Source organism: Opisthorchis viverrini (genome assembly GCF_000715545.1).
Source record: "Opisthorchis viverrini unplaced genomic scaffold opera_v5_2, whole genome shotgun sequence".
In the NCBI taxonomy this organism is placed as follows: domain Eukaryota; kingdom Metazoa; phylum Platyhelminthes; class Trematoda; order Opisthorchiida; family Opisthorchiidae; genus Opisthorchis; species Opisthorchis viverrini.
The window spans coordinates 3,073,251-3,087,426 of NW_008751658.1; the positions used below are offsets into that span (position 1 = coordinate 3,073,251).

The 14,176-nt window shown below is 44.5% G+C and overlaps 1 protein-coding gene across 1 annotated transcript; it reads left to right on the top strand.

The window, feature by feature from the left end:
• Positions 1 to 3,214: 3,214 nt before the first annotated feature.
• T265_12489 (hypothetical protein) lies at positions 3,215 to 11,067 on the top strand (the record flags this gene model as incomplete). The annotated part of the gene is made up of 5 exons (XM_009164013.1): positions 3,215 to 3,351; positions 6,254 to 6,363; positions 6,501 to 6,657; positions 7,711 to 8,054; positions 10,599 to 11,067. 5 exons carry the CDS (start codon positions 3,225 to 3,227, stop codon positions 10,875 to 10,877), a joined length of 1,017 nt encoding a protein of 338 aa, XP_009162277.1.
• Positions 11,068 to 14,176: the final 3,109 nt, after the last annotated feature.

The window sequence follows — 14,176 nt, forward strand, 5'->3', positions numbered from 1 at the left end:
CCGCCTCGTAGCACGATTACTCGTAGTACGGGGTCTCGCTGCTCTTGGTCTGGCTGCTCTCCTTTGGCCTTCCTGGCATGGTTGTACCTTGTGGAACGAAGTTCCAGCCAGTGTAGCCCGCGGGATCATTGCAACACTCAAGCCTGACCACCACGTCAAGGTGGCAGCTTTAGGTCGGGTTCTCCATTTCGGTGATCTAATCTGTCTGACTGATAGCACATCAAGAGGACATAACAGACTGCACATTGAATTCAGCAATTATCTTTTCGTAGAACAGTTCAACTAGCGTCGCCACGCTGTTGGTTATGTTTTGCATTTTGCAGATACAGAGTGCCAATGCAAGATATGGGGGATGCACCGCCACACGTGGTCAAGCCTTCGGAACTTCTAGAAATAATGGACAGTCCACTTGTTTAGGTAGTTGCTAGACGCTGGATGACAGCTTCGCTGACAACATAAATGTCAGGACCGCCCTATTGAGAATTGCTTGTTTTCGATGTGATAGCCTGTTGCTGAGGGGAAGGTATAATACGGCAGACGTTTAGTGCTGAAGTTTTACCACGGCAAACGGGAGACAACGATGATAATTTGACTCTTACCACCGATAAATTCAAGCACTACACGTGTCAGGGGATTTGCGGTGCTGAAGAGCGACAAATGTTCTTGATAATTAATCAAATGCTTATCGGATGGATGATTTGGTCAAGGTGTATTGGCGACGCTGACTCAGTAGTTCGTATTCGAGGTCGTCATTGCCCAACCGTATTTTTCTTGTTGAAACAGCTTGAGGATAGAAAATGTCGCGCGATTCGGAAACAAAGCTTTGGAAGCGTAACTTTATAGCATGTGGTCTTTGACGGTGGGTTTTCAAGGGCCCACTGCTTGAACGTGTATTGGTATTCGCTCTAATGATAATGCCATTCATTTAGTAGTGCAGTCCAGTCTGTAATTTCATTTATTCGTCCGGTCGTTGTCCCATCTGTCTTCCACTGGGTGCTGTCACACGGTGGCGACATAAACCATGTCCATGGTTGTTCAACGGAACTGAACTGCATGCTTCGTACTTCTATTTTGACAAGGTCCTTTAAGAGGTTGTTCACTTAGATGCTTGCGGAACTAGAGATTACAACCTGTGCTATTTACTGGATTGTTTTATTTCAGCGACAGTTTTGTGGGAACGAAGGTGGCGTCACTTAAGGTCCACTCCTTTTTTTGATGACCGTGGCCTGTTCGCCACCGTTCGACAATTAAGTTTGAACCATGTCACCCTGGTAAAGGTAACCTATTGTGTACTATTGCACGACACAGTGTAGTGTAATGCCCTACTTCCTACTTCCCAACAATCGGCCGTCACATGACGTTACCAGCCGGGTCATCTCAGTTGTTGTATACAGCATGGTGGGTAGGCGAAAACAAACTAGCTTCAAGGTTTCCATTCTTTCTCTTTTACATACTTTTTCTCCCTATTCTCCCACCCCATCAATAACACTCCTTGTAGACCCATCCTTTGGAACTGACGATTCCGTTCCTCTCGCATCGGGCTTGGTCGGAACGTCTGTGGGTCAGCCCACACCGACAGCCTCGAAGCCTGGTCTATCTGGATAGTTATCATGTTCGCACTCTGGAAGAAGCGGGAGAACAGGTTGCACTTTGTCTTACACTATATCGCTTGACACTGACTTGTGTTGCTTATCGGAAACAAAAATTCAAGATCAAAGTACAGTCATTGACCTAACCGCCTCATCGTACTCCACTCACCTATATGGTTTATCTGGCCACGTCCGTAAAGGAACATCACAAGTAGGAAGCTGATCGTTGTCTGTTTATCGTGTCTGCTTACACCCCAACTTACTGTGGCCCATACATGATGAAAGAAGACTTTTGTGATGCTTTGGATGCCCTGGTATGACGGTCATCTGGTTAATTGTTGTGGATTAAGACAATCGGCAGACTCAGCATCTGAGGCTCATTTGGGTGGTCAACTTGGATCGGACTCAGGCCACACGGATAACAGCAAACGACTGCTTTAGCTATGTGCTGACAGCAAACTGTTTTCATGTAGTACTAACTCCCGAAATAACCGTAGTCTAGCCACGTGGTACCCTCCAACAGCGTGTCAGCGAAGAACCGAAATTGATCCCATTGCCATCAATTACCAACGGCACGGATCAGCAACCGACTGCCGCTCTTTTTGAAACACCTGTTTGAATTCCCACCTCGCACTCGTCCGGTGTCGCTTCTCTCTTAGTTTTTCAGGGCTGCCTACGGGACAGACAAACCTCTTGGAAACTGAAAGCTTCCAAATCCGGAAGTTAGACAACATTATTATAATCATCTGGAGTCTTTCAACTGCCCCGTCGTTGGGCATCAATTCGTACTGGGGCGAGATCGTTACATCTTTGCACACTCCGGGGAATTTCACCCGTGGCACGGAATTACCAGGTCCGTCCAAGTACTAGATATCAGGCACTTGAAGTGGCACTTGAAGAACCGGTTCTACCCCACCGAAACCTAATTTAGTGCAACGAACTCTCAGACATCACGTGAAACTTAACGCGTGCGCCGACCCCGGATTCTGGTGGTCAGGGAAGGCTAAAGCAATGGAAGGCACACAGAAGGCTGGTAACGTCCGAGGATTATTTCGACTGACCCCTACGACGGGTCTCCAAAAACTGCCTGTCAGGGAAACCGCCAAGAATTAAACTGGTGCGACGTTGATGATGATGGTACGCCGAATTGTTGTGTCCGAACTGCCAGGCGGTCTGTTGCTGGTGAAATGGACATCACTTCACCCTTTGGAAACGGCCCGTACAACTTGTCACATGGGGTTGATGGCCCCGAATTCACTGTTTATAGTTTACAGTAAAATGTTCAGTCAGTAACTGAATAAACATCTGGAAGGTGCGTGGCACAGTTCCCAGTACGTGCAACCAGCCAACGGACAATCGATAGTGCTCAGACGTTTTACCCCATTGACCAATGCCAATTGTATACTGAAAGATCCATCAACTTATTTGCAAGTTCGATTAAGTGCGGTCAGAGGTGACCATCTGTCAACATCCTCGGTTTTGAGGTTGTTGGTTTCAAAAAATGATGGTATGGCCGTTCTGGAATCGTTCAGGTTATCTTATTTATTCATGTTTGCAGTTGTTCGCGACAGGTCTTCCATTTTTCAAGATGTTTTTCTATACTCAGCGTCTTACTTCACCTGTAGGAAAGGTTGAATGGGCAAATCCTCTCGAGACAAACGCGATATATATTATCGCCTTGCCAAAGAAGAGGGATGGCGAGCCAGAAGTGCTTACAAATTGATGCAAATCGATGATGAATTTGGAATTTTGAAATCATCTGGTGAGTTGACGCTACGTTCTATATTGAAGTGCCGAAAGCGTCTAGAATCAAGCACCCTGAACATTAATAGGCAATATGTAAAGATAGCAGTGAGATTTCGGTGTACGTTGTATGTTACGGTATTTGCATTTTTATGCAGCTCTTAACTATGCTAACAATGAATAATGCACCTACTCGCCACTTTCGGCAGCAGATACTCTCGGGAAACCTAACTTCTTCGCTTTCAGGGTTTTAGCTTTTATTGAAGAAGGCAGCCCAGCTGTAGTACCAGGATCCATACAGTAACTCACTTTGTTCATTACTTTACCCATTTTCCATATATCGCCGTTTGTGTGCACGAAACAATTATTCGAGCGCAGCACTATGGATCGAAATAAGTGCTTTTCGCTCCGCAACACTCTCGGGGGTCTCGATAAGCCTCTCGACACCTCAAGGGTTTCAAAAAAGTCTATTATGCTAATTAATTTGCTGACCACCTGGATAATGCTGGTGAAGTCCAATCGTTACCATGATTCGACATTCAAGTGATGGTTTTCATAATTGGACACCTACGTGTGTATGGCCAGTGTTTTCGGTGGCACTCAAATTTAATGCGTTTGAATTTTCCGAAAGGCTTGTACTAAACCTTTTATCAATTTAAAAGCGCTCGCTACTATGTCACCACATGTTTGATGGATATAAGTGGTGTTCGCTCAGCTCATGTGGAATCCGAAGTGGGTGTCCTCGGCACAGACTAAGGTCTTCATTTAATGTGCTCCATTTCAAGAGACGGCCTACTGTACTAACGGTGAGGAATTTTCTTCAACGGATCAACTTTAAACCTTTTGGTTTACACTCAAGGGTACGGTGGAGCCTAAAGCACTCTACTGAAGGTTCATCCCACACAAACTATACCGCATATAGTGGCGCGATGTTTCTATCTGAATGGGTTATTTCTCCGTCACAATTTAGATGTAAGATTTTCTCAGTGGTAAACCCTACAGGTAGAGTTGTGTAACTGCTAGAGAACCACTTGATATCTTGTTGGCTGATGTTTTGTTACCTGTGCTTGAAAGTCGTCAGTTGCGGCGCAGTCTATTGCTGCCGCTAGACAGCTGATGTTTTTTGTAGCTTACGGTAACTGTGCTCTTGAAAAATTGGTTAAAAGGTATAATCGCGCCAATCATTTAATGAAGTTTACCATTGGGGAAGAAAAATGACCAACTGTTATTTCTTGATGTGCTCCTTAGTCTCCTGCAGAATAGGTAGTTTCAACGCACATTGTATAGAAAGAAAAATGGGGTGGACAGAACACCAGCATCGCCAACCTACTTAGGTGTCTGGCACTGACAGCTCAGAATACATGGTCGGAGGAGGATAGGATAGGAGGAAGGATAGGATCTCTCACACAACACGTTTCAAGATAGTACCTGTCTAATGAGGTTTACTGAACTGAACCCTCGGAAGCATCCGACAATAGCCATGAGGAAGAAAGGTTTGTTTCGCAACCTGATGTTCAAGGGTGAATCTGCAGTTGAGATACCAATATGGCGATTTAGGTAAAGGCGGTAAAGCCTTTCACACTGCTTTTATGAAGTGTACTCTTCAAAACCGTCAATTAAGTCCATTAAACAGTAAGGATAAGGTGCTGCCTACTCTTTCAGGTGCGTCTGGAACGCTAACTACATGCGTCGTACGATCCCTCGGTTCGTCACTCGCATCCCGCAGCACTACCGAAAACAGCTGTTTGCCAATACCACAGAATCAACTAGGAGGGCCTCACCTACAAATCTGATAAGGTTGCATGTAGGGCCTCTCTACACACTTACTTTCGAAGGACTCGAGATCGCTCAGTGGTTAGAGCACGCATTTACCGACCGAAAGCTCCGTGGTTCGTGCCTCTCGACTTCCCCTGTCTAGGCTTGGACAACCTGGCAGTATCCCAGCTTTTGTGCCTTTTTCTTGTGCCATGGCAGTTAGGTACAGCTGAACAGTTTTTACTTTCGGAGTAGCCGAATGGGACTGTTAACACCAAATCTATGTGAGCATTAGCCAAGTTTCTTTTACGGAACCAGCAAGATGCGCAGAGAAGAACTAAGGAACTCTCAGGTCAAGCACCAGTAGGATGTAAAATTGTTGTCTGTGCACTCATGGAAGCGAGTGCAAACAACGTTTTTACTCGTTCACTGCTCATCACGGACGAAAATTTTTAGTTAGACGTGGGTACTTCAATGTTATGTAACAATTTGTTTTATAAAAACAACTGCGAAACCGGTAAATGAATGACTTAGTAATGTGGTGAAATATTGGTAGCCTGGGTGAGTTTATTGGTTGTTGATCAGGTGGCTGTTGATCTGTTCGCCGAGCTTGGCAATTGGCTTACAAACGTTTCGTCACCATACGAGGAGACATCATCAGTCCGCACTTGGGTGGCACACTCGTATGGTGACGAAGCGCTTGTAAGCCAATTGCCAAGCTCGGCGAACAGATCAACAGCCACCTGATCAACAACCAACATGAATGACTTGTCAGCGCGACTAGTCAGGTTCCTGTATTTTCGACGAAAGTAGAGTTTATCGCTCCTCACCGGATTGCTAAACGTGTCAAAAACAGAAGTGTGCTCAACATCATTTATAGCTCAACTTGTCAGACAGATACACCGGACGCAATATCCTCCTAAATACTAAGAACCAACCAGCATGGATGATTGAACTCTCTTGATCACTTTATGTTCTGTTTGAGACATGAGATCAAAAAGAGCCTTTACTTAAGAAGCTTAGATTATTTTTTCTTCAGAACTACTTAGGTCACGGACTCGCGGTGAGACAGTTTTCATTACGGGATATAATATCAATAGTACAATATATATATATATATATATATATATATGATACCCTAATACTTCACCATTGTTCTTCTACAGATTCAGACCCTTTGGAGCGGGTAGTGGACTTATGTGCCGCCCCTGGGAGTTGGTCACAAGTTCTGGCGAAACGTTTATGGGAACCGAAATCGGCGGAGAACCGCGAAAAGGTGCTATGTGTTCTGGTCATGAACTTCATTTTAGTTATGCTAATCACTTTTTCCGCGGCCTTGTATTCATGCTGATCTATGTCTATCCTGTCAGTTCCCAAAGATGCTGATTGGCATGTTTTTGTGCCTCTGTTCAGGTCAAAATAGTGGCTGTTGACCTTCAAGCTATGGCTCCGATACCCGGTGTCATTCAGATCCAAGGTGATATCACAACCAGGAAAACACCTAACGAAATTATCGAGCGTTTTGAAGGGAAGCTCGCCCAACTTGTTGTTTGTGATGGGGCTCCCGACGGTACGTTCATGCTTGGGTGAACTTCACTGGTTCCATTCGTATTACTATTGTATAGCACCGGGCGAACCGCGCAGTTGCTCGTTTTTCGGTACCAATCACTTTATGCTGACAATTCTCTGCATTCCTGTCAAATAGCCGTATGCATATTTCGTTCTCTTGATTCATTTGTTCAGTCGCTAATTCCTGAGGTTTTCAACACGTAATTTGAGTGGTATTCTATACCGCAAAGAATCTTATAACCTCGATGTTGTTGGACAAGATGCTCAAGGTCGTAGGGCCCTTTGAGAGTATTCTTTTACTCATTGGAAGACGTTTAAATCTGCTGGCATTTATTGAAGAAGCATGATAATAAGTAACCTAGAAGTCTCCTTTGTCAACTACTATTCTTGCTTTGCTGTTTAAGGAGGGGCACCTTAGTGCGTGTCCCTATGACGATTTCGTCAACCTAGTGGTTTGCTGGATCCAGATGAGAAAGGGCGTATAACCTATATAGCTAATGATCATAAAGACAGATTATTACTATCTTATGGCTTACCGTTCGCTTTTTCTACACTTTTATTCACTGGTCATGTGACACGTTGAGCTAATCGCGGAGAGTTGTCTGAAACCTTTCTCGTGTTCCTGTTAGCTTACTAAAGCTCCGTCTCCTGTGAGAGTGATCTAAAAACCCATAGTGGGGCCCAGTAGATCATCAGGAGTGCATATTTGATTCAAACTGACTGTTTCACCCGAGACTCTCTGTTGTATCTGTTTGTTCCAGTCACATTAAACTTTATCCAACTCCTTGCGTATTTAAAAACGTACCAGAATATTGGTAGCTCGGGCACGTTCATTGGTGGTTGACCATGTGGCCGTCGATCTGTGTGGCAGTTGGGTTGCACATGTTTCATCGCCAATCGGAATGTCATCATTGGTGCGCACACCTATTCAACCTCCAATTCTCGTGTATTTGTTGTTTTTGTTGTTTGTGTTGTATTTGTATCTGTATGTATTTGCTGTATCGGTTGTTTCCGGTTGATTGACGTGTTGTGCCTGTTTTTCCTTTTTGTCCAGTTACCGGGCTTCATGACCTGGACGAGTATGTGCAATCTCACTTAATTCTCGCTGCACTCACAATTTGCTCGCGTATCTTACAACATGGTGGAACCTTCGTAGCAAAGGTCTTTCGTGGTCGAGATGCTGGACTGCTTGGCTCTCAGCTTCGGTGTCTCTTCGATGGACAGGTCACCTTCGCGAAGCCCAAGTCCAGCCGAAACTCCAGCTTAGAAGCCTTCGTTGTTTGCCAAGGATTTTCCGGTCCCCGTATGCTCAGTTCGTCTATAGATCCCGATCAGAGCAGTACAGAAGACGATACACCTTTGTTCCTGCAGTGGTACAAACCGGAAAATTTTGAGGAGGTAAGTTGTGTCAAGGCAGGTGGAGTGTTAACCTCGTACAGTGATTTCTCTTTTGACAAAACACCCCTGAGATCAATAAAATCACGCGAATTCTTCCTTAAGGGGGTTCGGTTTTTGTGATCATAAATGTGAATGTGTTTGAAACAGTCGTCAGTGCATCCAGGCTGGTTTGTTCCATTTTTGGCAGTTTATGAACTTGCACCCATTGTCTGAACAGTTACTTTAATTCACCAGAACGAATGGATTTCAGGGACTTACATGCGTTGAGGGATGTTATCCTGCGTCCCGATGTAGTTCTGATCAATACGATCCACCTAGTACCTCTCTGGGCGCTATCTTCTCTCCAGGCCTATGCCCATCCTCTGCGGGCATAGTAACTCAGAGGACACTGAATAGTTCATCATTGATTCCGCCGTCGCATGACATACTTATAACCTAATCTCACAGCTAATTATGCTGAAATTGCCATTCCGAATTTCCTTCGTACTGCCCAGTGTTAGTTGTCGAACTAAAACATGTACAAGTGAACACTGCTGACCTACAACGAGGAGCGTTGAATATTCAGTTCGAATTAATAAGTGATGTCCGAGTAGTGTGGAAAAGGGTTTAACACAAATCTACTTAGATTTCTTAAGCTATCCAATAAGCCAGAAGGGTTATCACCAGGGTATGTGGCTTCTAAGTGCAACCTACAGTCATGGCTACGAAATGCCCTTATTACTAGTTTATCACTATTGATGATGACGAGAATGGTACAGCTTATTGCTTATCGCAACTGGCTTACTGCAACTTGGTTTGGCTATTGATATCTTGTTCATTCGTTGATCGTCCTGAACAAACCCGATCGTTTGCCCTAGGGTTGTTGTCGTCCAATTCAGAGATTTGAAAAATAACGTTGTTCTGGTGTACTCGCCTTGTTTTTCGTGTGTAGACAATTCGAGAGACAGAAACTATCCATAATCCTCACTGCGGTACGAAGCTTGTTGTTGTCTAGCAAGTATTTGAACACTCTGTCATTCTATCGCTCGGGAGTAAACTCCGGCTTATGCTATGAAGCAGTTTTGTAGATTGGGATTTTGCGCATTTCTTGCGACCATTTCTGTTGAAGACCATAAGGATAGAGGAGTTTTGCAGTGCGTTTATTTTCGGTTATTTTTCAAACCAGGTTTCTGTCGTGAACAAACCTCTCCTTTTTGAGTCATCAAATATCAGAGGGTATGTCTAAAATGTAGCAGTAAAAGAAGCCGTTCCACACAAGTGTACATAGATCACTACTTTGAAAGTTCAGTTTCGGCTGTCAGTTGTGCCTACGTACCCGCCCTGTTAACCCGGCTTTTATCGACGAGGTCAGAACCTTGATTTAGCTGTCCATTCAGTTCCTCTTTGTGTCACATTTCCCTGGTAACTTTGCGGGCAAAAGACTAATATACGCAGTTTGTGGAGCAGGCCTTGCACCATGATAACGTGATGGAACTTTCTCAACTCGTAATTTTTGGCCGCACAAACTCTATTCTTACGTTGAAATTTGTGTGATCCAGTAAGTAAGTGTACTCCTAGCTGTGTGACCTAGGGAAGTACACGGGGACACCACAAACGCAGTCCGTTTGTCTTTCTGGTTTGGGTTGGATTGTAAGCAGCTGGTAGCCTTTTACATACCTGTACTTTTCCGGCAGTTTTCTAACTGATGCTGCTACCTTCTTCGTTTGTTGAGTGGTTTTCTCATTTTCCTTTCAAGTATGAACTTTGGAGCTATCCAAATAACAGTGGATACCTGGAAACTCTTCTGCCTATGTGCGATACTTTGTTATCGCTACTCTGTCCGTCTAGCTTTTAAGAACCGTGAAGCGGCCGAGTATGTTTTTCTCGAAAACAATCTATTAGGTCATTCGCAGTCGTAGGGAGTACTGCAGCCACACAGAAAGCAACATAGGGCACTAAACATTTATCTCCGATTGGGAATTTGCTAAATCTGGAAATGTTTGATTGACTTGGGCAACCTTACTTAGTTACGTTTGCCAGTCTCGATCGGTTTCATTTCACACCTGTCTGGTTTAAACGGTGGTGCTGTACCGCACTGGTTTCTCCCGTTTGTCCGCTGTTAATCACCGCCAGTTGAACAATTGAGCCATTGAAGTTCCTTGTCCTGAAGGAAAACTCCACCAATGCTAGAATAATTTTAGATAACTTGGCCAGAATGTATAGCGCAAAATTCAAAACCTGTATGTTGATCCCCCTTTGTCACTCTATATTGATCACGGAAGCTGTCACCGCGGATCTGTTGATGCAGAATCAGTTGGGTTCCGTCCTGAATCTGAAAGCCGTCATTTGGATGTATAGTAGCTTACCATTGACTCTATATACGTTATTTTAAGTTTCACCATCAGCTGCGAGATTCTAAAAGCTTAGCACCTAACGCGTTAACTAATATCCGGAAACTGCAGCACTCCCTTAATTACGCCTCATATTTTATTCGCTGCGCTGGAAATGACTTTGTTAACTGTATTCGTCTGGTGTTCATCAGGCTCCCTTTCCGCGTTTTTTAAGGTCACCCCGGAACAAAAGACAATTCTTCCTTTCGTTGCCTGCGGTGATTTATCCGGATATGATGCCGATCTTTGCTACGCCCTTGACGAAGACTATGTTCAAAGACCCCCAGTGCAAGAACCTATCAATCCGGTGTACTCGGACGTGTCTCGGCGTGCCCGGTCCGCAAAACACAAGGCGGAACCAGACACAGCAGCCGCGGAACCTTCATACAAGACAGAATTAGTAGACCAGGTCGTGACAGATCTGATGCGGGCGGTTTGTGTGAGCAAGCAGTGACGTGTTTCTGCCTTCTTAAATATGTATATTAATTGAATAAAAATACTAACTGAGTAATCTTCATGTTCTGTGAAGTTTACCCACCCTTTTTCACAGCAAATGATCGGCCTTTCATTTTGTGTTTTCTTTTATCCGAAGTTACCACTGACCATATTATTGGTGTCCTTTTGTCCCTAATAATGAAATGGACCGAAAAATCCACATTTACTTTTCTTTTTACGTTATGGAATCAACTGATCCCGTCAATAACAAATTGATGATCATGTTCACGAGCTGTACCACTCAGTTCAGTGTGAACTCAGCTATGGTTATGGTGATTCTCATACTCCTGTGGTATTTTGTATGATGACTTGTGAGCTGTTGGGACAGACCAGTTGGTCAAAGTTATACGGAGCCCACATTCACGTTACAAACTGTCGTACTACTGCCCGGTTATCCTCAGTTATCAAACGCCTGCAGGCAGACAGTCTTTTGGCGGGAGCCAAAAATGATCTTTGTATGGGGGATGGTTTTTATTTTTCCTTAGGAACTGGGCTGGACATCGCTCAGTGTTTAAGGCCCGAACTTACTAATCGGAAGGTTTGTGGTTCGAATCCGACCTCGACTGCCCCTGTTGAGACTTGAACAACCTAACAGTATCTCAGCCCTCGTAATTTCTCCAGGTGGCATGGCGGCTGTGTATCGAGAGGAGCCTACTGCTGAACGATTATTATTACTCAAAACTGAGCATCTGCCTCGCTTAATTCTGTGGCTCTCTGCCGCTAATCTTTTAATCGCTTATTTGACCTTTTGTACACACCTATCACACAGTTATTTCGGTTTTTTCCAACGCTTGCGAGTGGACCTATCACAATGATCGCCCCCTCGGGGCACTGTCTGAAAGTCGATTGTTTGGTAGTGTTCTAAATATATTATACTTATATCCATCAACGATCACAGCTTTGTAAACCGGAGCGTGGGACACCAAAAAATCGTTATCTTTAATAGCTGTTCGGAGTACTGCTGCGATGAGATATTTCTGAGAGGTATTTCTCTAAGTCTCACATTTGGCACAATTTCATTCGTGTTGAAATAGTCTTTTCTGTTTTATTTTAATCATCCATCTGGCTGAACTTCTTGCAGCAAGTGAAACAGAAACATGGTTTTCGTCGCAAGTTGTCACCTAATTGGGATTTCAAGCTATACTGTACCGTAAAGTTATTTATGGCTTAATTATTAATTGGTGTTCAGATCATTTTGATTGGCTTTTTGTATTTTTCACGGGCATATGATAGTTCGGCTTGTTTTGATTTGCCTAAAAACGCAGTTGTTTGAAGTATCTATCAGGCGAATATCAAGACATTTGGGTGAATTTAGCCCGGCCTAAAGCTGCTACCGTAACGTGGTGGTCGGGCTTGAGTGTTGGAACGATCCCACGGGCTACGCTAGCTGGAAATTCCTTCCACAAGGTGCAACCATGCCAGGAAGGCCAAAGGGGCAGACCAAGAGCTGCGAAACCTCGTACTACGCGTAATCGTGCTAAGACGCAGTCTGGAGGTAAAGTCACACTGTCGTCTGCGACAGGAGTGTAAAGACAGTAAGGCATTTCTCGCAGATGACTAGCATGCACATATGGAAGCAGCAATTAAACGTTTTTGGGCTATTTGACTGCCAGTTATCTGACCGATGGGCCTCATGCACCCCGCCACCAATTAAAAATGGATAAAGTAACACCTTGCTCATTCCACGAGATTTTATCTACGTAGGAGCTTTTAAGTCCGTACTCTCCAGTTATCTGACCGATGGGCCTCATGCACCCCGCCACCAATTAAAAATGGATAAAGTAACACCTTGCTCATTCCACGAGATTTTATCTACGTAGGAGCTTTTAAGGTCCGTACTCTATGCCAAATTGGCAAACAGGCAATGCTCACTGAGACTATACTTACTGAAAATTGATGTATGATGTGCCTCCGAAACAAATCTGATGCAACTCAATTGCGCGCGCACGGTTTACAGCGGCATAGTTTAGATGAAATACGCAAACAACCACGCAGCTGGGTATTCCAGTCCGTATATTTCCCGGTCGCAACGTGTGAAGGCAAGCCACTGTACCAGATAAGCTGATTTCCGGTAATGACTTTCACTGAAGGTGATAGAAGTACCCTTATGGTCATTATCTTGTCCAGCATACAGGTTTGCCGTTGAAGGAATGTTGGATTCAAACGGCTAGATGATCCAATCTCGCTGAGAACGCAACCGTATGCAAAAGATACCTAATGGGTACGCATGGGTTAACTATCAGTAAAGGGATCCGGGATTACTGAGACTTGCGATTGTTCTTTCTAGAAGAGAGACACCCACTTCATGCTTTGTCGGCCTTTGTTTGTAGTCGTTCTGGTAGAGGGCTTCCAACATCCCATTGGAACAGCTGGAGGAACCGAAAATCGTTTTGAATGCGGGACTGTTTCTTATACCGGAAATCTCATGGAAGAAGTAACCCTATTTGCTCGTTTACTAGTTAGCTCTCGAGTGCTACTTTATTCACTTTTGTAGGCAGTCAGGAGCCATGTAAGTTTTATACTTGTTTGGATCATCTCTGGTTGGACTATTTGAGGATTCTGTCAGCTTCCGTGCTAATTCCCGTATAAGATTTTATATCTGGATCCAGGTATTTTGGGAATAGACTGTGAAAACTCTCCACCGGCTACTTATAAGACACCGTCTTCTCACTATCAACATTAGGAATCTGCTCGCACGGCATGAAGTGGATGATAAATGGAAGATAGAAACTACGTTACTGGGAATCAGCTTGACCCCGGTTGTAACGACACTGTTGGCGTCAATTGTGCTTCGTCGCCTTACGGTGGCTCGTGAGATACTGAATCGAGAGCAGCAAGCGGGATTTCGGCCTGGTAGGGGTTGTGTTGACCAAATCTTCACACTTCGTCGGGTGCTAGAACAACGCCATACGTATAAGCGACCCACGATTCTAGTATTCCTGGATTTCCAAGGCGCATTCGACTCGGTTGATCGGTCTGTCCTTCTTGAGACGCTCGCCCACCAACGAATGCCCCGGAATTTTGTAAACATAATACGTTCTTTGTATTCTCAGACTTGCGGACGTGTGAGAGTGTACGGAGAGCTCTCCAAAAGCTTCCGTACACAAAGTGGTGTCCGTCAGGGATGCCCACTCTCTCCATTCCTTTTCAACTTTGTGATTCAATGAAATAACGAGACGAACGCTGGAGGGTCTCCAAAACCCTGGTGTTCAAATGGCCTGTGAAGAAAACCTTGTCGATCTGGAATATGCAGACGAC